The sequence below is a fragment of the Quercus lobata genome, chromosome 5, assembly GCF_001633185.2.
Source record: "Quercus lobata isolate SW786 chromosome 5, ValleyOak3.0 Primary Assembly, whole genome shotgun sequence".
Classification (NCBI taxonomy): domain Eukaryota; kingdom Viridiplantae; phylum Streptophyta; class Magnoliopsida; order Fagales; family Fagaceae; genus Quercus; species Quercus lobata.
In genome coordinates this window covers 59,584,896-59,593,292 of record NC_044908.1, presented here as the reverse complement: position 1 = coordinate 59,593,292, position 8,397 = coordinate 59,584,896, and the positions used below count along the sequence as shown (strand labels likewise).

General features: G+C 36.6%; 1 protein-coding gene across 1 annotated transcript; it reads left to right on the top strand.

The window, feature by feature from the left end:
- Positions 1 to 2,743: 2,743 nt before the first annotated feature.
- LOC115990817 lies at positions 2,744 to 3,304 on the top strand. The gene has a single exon (XM_031114598.1). It carries the CDS (start codon positions 2,744 to 2,746, stop codon positions 3,302 to 3,304), a length of 561 nt encoding a protein of 186 aa, XP_030970458.1.
- Positions 3,305 to 8,397: the final 5,093 nt, after the last annotated feature.

Below are 8,397 nucleotides of genomic sequence, written 5' to 3'. Positions count from 1 at the left end.
CATCAAAAATGCTTGGGAGGGGTTACACTCAGGTAACCCGATGACAACACTAGTCCATAAGATTGATAAATGCTAGACAAAGTTAAAAACCTGGAGTAGGCTATCCTTTGGGCACATTCGGAAATTGTTGAGTCAAAAAAAGAAGCTGTTAGCACAGGCAAAAGCTCTATCCATGGCTGGGCAAAACCACGAACAGGTTCGGACCTTGAGAGGTGAGGTTTTTGATCTTATGCTCAAAGAAGATTGCATGTGGCAGCAGAGATCAAGGGTAAGCTAGCTGAAAGATGGAGATTTAAACACTAGCTATTTTCACAGTAGAGCTACACAACACAACAGACAGAATTTCATATCCAAATTGAAATTAGAGGATGGGTCAGAAGCAACGGATGACAAACAGATTGGGGAAGCAATGGTGGATTACTTTAAAAACCTCTTCACATCAGTGGCGCCATCCAATTTTGAGTCCATTCTTCACGGTGTTGAGTGCAAGGTCACCCCTGCCATGAATGCCGACCTGACCAAGGATTTCACAGTTGAGGAAGTGGAGCAATCCATCAAGCAGATGAAAGCAATGACAGCACCTGGACCAGACAGTATGCCTCCCTTATTCTATAAATCTTTCTAGAACACAGTAGGCCAAGATGTCACTACTGCTTGTCTCTCTATACTAAACACTGGCTCCTTCCCTCCTAACATTAATCATACTTTCCTCACCCTCATCCCAAAAAACAAATCTCTAAAAAGACCAACAGATTTCCGACCAATAAGCCTATGCAATGTCCTGTACAAAATAATATCCAAAACAATGGCAAACCGTTTGAAAAAATGTATCCCAAAACTTGTCTCAGAATCACAAAGTGCCTTCATGTCCGACCGCCTTATATCAGACAACATCCTCATTGCCTTTGAAACCCTACACCACCTCAAAAATAGAAAAAAAAAGGAAAAACTGGTTACATGGCTCTGAAATTAGACATGAGTAAAGCATATGACAGGGTTGAGTGGAACTTTTTAGAAAAATTGGGCTTTGCAAATAATTAGTTCATGTATTCGATCTATTTCTTTTTCTGTCATGATAAATGGTGAACCACATGGTTTATTTCATCCCCAAAGAGGGCTTCGGCAAGGAGACCCTTTATCACCTTACCTCTTTCTCCTATGTGCAGAAGGTTTACACTCTCTTATTAAATAGGCGGAGGATAGAGGGGCCATCCAAGGTGTATCCTTATGTAGGGATGGTCCAAAAATCACACACCTATTCTTTGCTAATAATAGCCTTCTCTTTTGCAAAGCCAATGACCAAGATTGCACCACGGTGATGGAGATCCTAGAAGCATATAAAAGAGCTTCGGGGCAGTGCATTAATAGGGACAAAACTCAACTCTATTTTAGCTCCAACACCAACCATCACGTGCAAACAACAATCAAGAATCGGCTTGGGGTATCCAGTACTTCTCAATTTGAGAAATATCTTGGTCTCCCTTCTTTTATTGGTAGAGCAAAGAAACAAAGCTTCAGTTATATCCGTGAAAGGATTTGGCATAAAATCCAAGGGTGGAAAGAGAAACTTCTTTCTCAAGCAGGCCGAGAGGTATTGATCAAAGCAGTGCTACAAGCAATGCCCACCTACACTATGAATTGCTTTAAACTCCCAAAAAGTTTATACAGGGATATTGAAGCACTAATTCGAAAATTTTGGTGGGGATACAATGGAGAGACAAGGAAAATTCATTGGATTGCGTGGAATAAAATGTGCAAACCCAAATCTAGAAGAGGCCTAGGATTTCGAGACATAGAGAATTTCAACTTAGCTTTGCTAGGCAAGCAAGTATGGCGACTACTCCATAACACAAATTCTCTTCTTTACAAGGTCTTCAAAGCTAAATACTTCCCCCAATGCACAATCATGGACGAAGCAGTCAATACGAAGGGCTCGTTTGCATGGCAAAGCATCCTTAAGGCACGACAGGTAATCAAATTGGGTGCTGCTTGGAGGATAGGGAATGGGGAGAAAGTCTGTATCAGAGGTGACAGTTGGTTACCAGACCCTCACTCAAGCAAAGTTATCTCACCACAGAAAAACTTCCCTGGAAATACTCGGGTTTGTGCACTCTTGAATGAAGATGGTACAAGCTGGATACATGACAGGATCGAGGAAGAATTCCTGCCACATGAAGCAAGAGCTATCAGTAGCATTCCCCTGAGTGTAAGCTGTGCCAATGATTGTCTCATCTAGTCTGGCTCAAAAGACGGCAAATACACGACTAAAAGTGCATATAGAATGCTTACAGAGGCAGAACAAAGGAAAAAACCAGGTTCGTCAAACCAATCTTCTGAGGGTACCTTCTGGAAGGACTTGTGGGACCTTGACATCCCAAGCAAAATAAAACACTTTCTGTGGAGGGCAAGCAACGAGTCTCTTCCAACAAAGAAAAACTTGTTTAGGCTACAAGTAACGAGAACTGCAACTTGTGATTACTGCCACAACGGGGTAGAAGACACCATTCATGCTCTTTGGGAATGCCAAGCAGTCAAAGAAACATGGTGGGAAGATGGTTTTTGCCAGCAACAACTTTCAATACACTTTGCAAATTTTCGAGACCTCTTTATGGGTATTCTCAACGTCAAGAATGGGAATTTGGCTGAGAGATTTGCATATATTGCTTGGAGCATATGGGCAAAATGAAACGCTTCTCGACTGGACCTAAACTACCTGCCATATTCTAGGATTTATTCTGATGCGATGGAGTGCCTACAAGAATTCCAGTCAACAAAGAGGTCGATGCCAGGTGCGGAACCAATTCCACCACCAATGGTTCACTGGTCTCCACCTCCTCAAGCTCTATACAAAACCAATTTCGACGGAGCTATTTTCCAAGACATATACTCAACAGGTATTGGGGTCGTAATCAGAGATTGCTCAGGTGAGATTATCGGCTCTTTAATAAAACGTCTGGTGCTGCCACCACTGGTTGAAGATGTGGAAGCTCTAGTGTGCAGAAGAGTGATTTCTTTCGCCCTTGAGATTGGTCTTCAGGAAGTAATGTTTGAAGGAGATTCAGACACTGTCATACGAAGTCTTAACGTGGAACCACCATGCATGGCTCCCTTTGGACACATCATAGAGGACGCACGTTCCATAGCTTCCTCTCTTAGATACCACTCCTTTAGTCATGTGAAGCGTAGTGGTAATTGCATAGCTGATAAATTGGCCAAGTATTGTAATGGCACTCAGATATGGATGGAAGACATCCATAGAGAGGCCCACAACCTTGTATTGTTTGACCAAAGTTTGGTTATTTGAATAAAGTCACGGTATTCTTTCTCAAAAAAAAAAAAAAAAAAATTATTTATGTACTTTTTGTTCCAATTCATAACCGAAAAATAATAGAATTTTTTTAAAAGGATTATTATTTATGTACTTACCTCTTGCTCATAAGAAAAAAAATATAGAAATCTTTAAAAATGATTATAAACTTTTCATTATTATTTTATTATTCTGTAGTTACAACATGGGGGAAGGGGGATTCAAATTTTTGTTCTTTTAACAAAAGAGAACAAGTTATGCATTTAATTATAAGAATTTAAAAAATAAATAAATAAATAAAAGAAAAATTGGATATTTTTTTTAAAAATATCTCCTTCAATATTGCCTAGTATTAACAAATTTCAAAAGCTACTAGACTTGTCTGTATGACATTGAATTATAAGCTAGGGTTTTTAATTTTAGCTTTTATGTGTAGCTTTTTATCAAAGTGAAACTCATTGTTATTTGTAAAAATTATTAAAAGCTAAATAGCAATGCACTTGAATAAAGAGAGTAGCAGATACTAGATTGCGTAATAAATAAACTAACCTCATTAACTTTTTCTTAGTAACAAAGTATATAGTTAAGTGTAATCGTAATTAATAAGAGGTGATTATTTCAATTTGGACAATTATTATTATTTATTTATGGCAAAACTATAGTGCAAGTCCCTAAAGTTTAATTACCTGCTAAGCACAATTGGTCCCTAAAGTTTTAAATGAGCGCTATTGGTACTTAAAGTTTTAAAAATAAGCATTATTAGTCCCTTTGTTAACTTCTGTTAGTTTTTTTACCTATGTGTCTAACAGAATAATGATATGCCTTTTTTTAATGACATGGCAACTGTTTTTAGTATTAAAAAATTACATGTCAGCAAACACACCACTCACCTCATGCCAAGTTCTCTCCTCAGACTACCACTGCTTCAAGCCTGCCATAGTCTTTGGTGCCATTGCTAGATCTGGCCAATACTTTCATCTCCCTCCTCCTTGGGTCTCCACCCCAACCCATCCTCCTTGTCACCTACATCGGCATTGTCTGGACCCAATCCCTACAACCCCAATTTTGCTTACCGCACATTTCTTGTTTGGCCCCAAAAATAAAAGCCAAAAACCCAATTATTTCCTATTCCTTCGAATCTTGTTCTATAACGTCTATTAATATTGCTATTGTTCAATATACTAAACTAGCAACCATCAATTAGGAGCAAGACCAAGTTGGCCCAAAAAAAAAAAAACAAAAAAAAATAGAGCAAGACCCACCTCTTCGTTTTGTGGTTTCGTGAGCTTAAATGTGTTCTCTTACCGACCCACCTCTTGGTTTCCACCATCTATTTTGTTGCAACTGGGGTTATTGAAAAATGGGTTTTGTAATTCAAGCTGAGATCTTGGGCAAATTTTCGTCTAATATTGATTTGAGATTGGAATCTGAGTACCATTTGAAGAAATTATTGAGTTTGTTTGATGAGTCTTATTAGAGATAATCCATATGAGGTCGCAGGAGGTGTCCACAACGAGGAGGAGCGCTTGGGGAGGTGAGCTAAGGAGGTGGACTAAGTGCTAGCCTAAGTCGAAGGTGGCGCTGGAGACAATGGCTAAGCTGAGAGTGGTGTGTTTGCTGGCAAGGAATTTTTTAATACTGAAAACAGAAGTTAACAAAGGGACCAATAATACTCATTTTTAAAACTTTAAGTACCAATAGCGCTCATTTAAAACTTTAGGGACCAATTGCGCTTAGCAGGTAATTAAACTTTAGGGACTTGCCCTATAGTTTTGCCATAAATAAATAATAATAATTGTCCAAATTGAAATAATCACCTCTTATTAATTACGATTACACTTAACTATATACTTTGTTACTAAGAAAAAGTTAATGAGGTTAGTTTATTTATTACGTAATCTAATATCTGCTACTCTCTTTATTCAAGTGCATTGCTATTTAGCTTTTAATAATTTTTTTTACACGTCATTGTTCCGTTTGACACATAAGCAAAAAACTAACAGAAGTTAACAAAGGACCAATAATACTCATTTTTAAAACTTTAGAGACGAATAGCATTTATTTAAAAGTTTAGGGACCAATTGTGCTCAGCAAGTAAACTTTAGGGACTTACCGTGTAGTTTCGCCTTTATTTATTGTTGGAATTAGACCATTTAGAAATATTAAGGAAGCCTTGGTTACTAAAGGCTTCTAAAAAAAAGAAAAAGATGCTGGATTTAAAATTTATTACTCTTAGCAATTAATACCAAGAATAATATTAGAAATACAAATTTTTTTACAAAATTTTTACAAATTATTGATGTGATGAATAATTATTAATAAATGAAAAAGTGATATAATAATGAACTAATAAAAAATTGGTTACAATAATATTTTATAAAAATATTATAAAATAATAATTTGTATCTATAACATTACTCTAATAAAAATCAATTATCAATAATAAAAAAACAATTCCCTACGAGAAACTATCTATTAATTATTGCTATAACTTCTGCAAGAGAAACTACATGATGTCATGAATATTGATTATGGTTACCTACGAGAAAATCGAGCACTGTCGTACGTACTTAGTAGCCACCAATTATAAATGATAAAGCTGGGGTCAACCACTTAGAATATAGGATTTACCACTGCCATCTGACAGTACACGTGACAATAAAAAATAAAAAAATAAAAACTATTCTTCCTATTTAAAATATAATATACCTACGTACTAATAATTTTAGTAACCTTCTCTCTTTCAATGCATTAATGCTTCAGCTCTTCTCCCTCTGACCACCATTGTCTTCCTAATTTCAACTCCTCCCTCTAACTACCACCATTGTCTTCCTAATTTCAACTCTGACTCTCATCTTCTCCAATCTTCCAAATCCTACATCACATCAAGAGAAGAGAAAGATTGTTACTTTCTCTCTCTCTCTTAACCCAGCCAAGGTTGCTGCGATTACCTTTACGCGAAGCCGCACCAACTAGTGGCGTGGCTTCTTTCCCCAACGATTCCTTTTGCTCTTCTCTCAACCCCAACTGCACTGTCGCCGACGCCACTGCCCAGTAAGTTTTCTGTTTTTCTCTCTCTGTCATTTTTTTAATTGATTTATTTTAATGAGCTCTGTTCGGTTGCTGGGAAAAAAGAAGGAAAATAAGCTCTGTTTTGTTTGATTCGTGGATTGTGTTGATTTGTGTTGATTAATAGTATCAATATTCATTTCTTATGTTTTATTTATTTATTATTGTAAACTTTCACATATAAGGGTATGTGGGTTTCTAGTGTTTGTGTCTGTTTGTTCTTTTAAAGTAGCATGTGTATGTGGGTTTGTGTTGTTTCATTGCTTTGCCAGATTAGACCACTTAGTGAATATTTAAAGTAAGTTTTTCTTAGTTACACTCACGAGCAAGACAGAGCTTTATGGGTTGGTTCTTATAAATTTGATTGTGCTGGTATTTGAAATGAAATTAGGAGCAGAGGTAGTAATATGAAATGGTGTCATTTAATGTGGTTTAACTTGGCCATTCCCAGGTTCATTTGTTGGTTGGATGGTTATTCTTAATAAGCTTTCAACCAAAGCTAGAATCTTGCGATGGGTTCTTCCAAGTTCTAGCGGATGGTTTGTGTGTTTTCTGCAGCTCTAGTGGTCAGAAGTTGTTCTCATTCTCTCTTTTTCATTTCTATATTTTCTTTCAGTCTAATCAAATAGTTTGATAAGTGTTCTACAATTTTTTTAGTCCAAAAAGTCTTTTAGTACTTGCTCCAATTCCAAGAGAATGACCACTTGTGTGGTTAAAAATCCATACACTTTGAAAACAAAATCTTATATTAGTTACTATTTTTTTTCTTAGCTTCATGTTTACTCCCATACCTACTCTTGTATGTTTTACTATTCTTCTTTATCATATATTTTTATTTAATTGGTATTGCATACGATTATAATGAATTATTATTAATTTGAAAAATTTTATGATTATTTATTTAATTATATTTATTTATGCATTTAATTGTTGTTGTCTTACGTACCGATCTTTAAACTATTAATAATTTTTATAAACTATTGTATAGTATAGTTGCATTGTATACTATTTAGAATATTATGTTAGATTATTGCATGTTATATGAAAACTTTATATAAAAAAAAAAAAAAAATTAATCATTTTATTTTTTACTCATCCACAACAAAATCCTAGCTTAAGACATTAATGATCCCCCTAGAAAAAAATCCTGGAATTGCCACTGAATGTAAGATGGACTTTTCCCCAGCTTTGCTTCCATAAAGGAGGTTTTTGCAAAATACTTGGCCTAGAAAACTTTGTGTAGCAAGGAGTCTTTTTTATGCATAATCCTTCAGCCTTGTTTTGCAAGTACAGCAAGGTTGAAAGCCTTCAAGCTTCTAAAACCCAATCCACCCTCTGCTTTTGGTAGGCATAATTTTTCCCATGACATCCAAGCCATCCTTTGCTCATTTGATTTCTACCCCCACCAAAATCTTCCCATCATAGTATTCAACTCTGAGCATAGAGATTCTGGGTGTTTGAAGCAACTCATCGTGTATGTGGGGATGGCTTGAGCTACTGCCTTAATGATGATTTCTTTGCCAGCGTTTGATAGGAGCTTACCTTTTCATCTGGCAATCTTTCTTCCCACTTGCTCCTTTATATGATTGAAAACATTTCGTTTTCCCCACCCCACAAGTGAGGGTAGACCAAGGTATCTTTCATGTTGTTGAATTATTTGTGCCCCAAAGACTTCCTTTACAACTTCTTGGACTTCCTCCGGTGTGTTTCTGCTAAAGAAAAGGGTTGTTTTCTCCTTGTTCAATTTTTGGCCCTACTCCATTTCGTAGACACTTAACACATTAGCTACTTGATTGCATTCTTCCCTTGTTGCCTTGCTAAATATAACGCTGTCGTCGGCCAAAAACAAATGGGAGATTGTGGGTGCTTCTCTCTTTACCACAACACCATGAAGAAGACCTTCCATTTCTCTTTTTCTCAATAGGGCGGATAATCCTTCCCCACACAAAAGGAAGAGGTATGGTGAGATGGGGTCTCCCTGCCTTAGCCCCCTAGTAGGAGTGATGGATCCTTTCGGCACT

Coding starts and splice junctions, on each gene's coding strand:
- LOC115990817 (XM_031114598.1), top strand. CDS start 2,744: ATGGAGTGCCTACAAGAATTCCAGTCAACAAAGAGGTCGATGCCAGGT.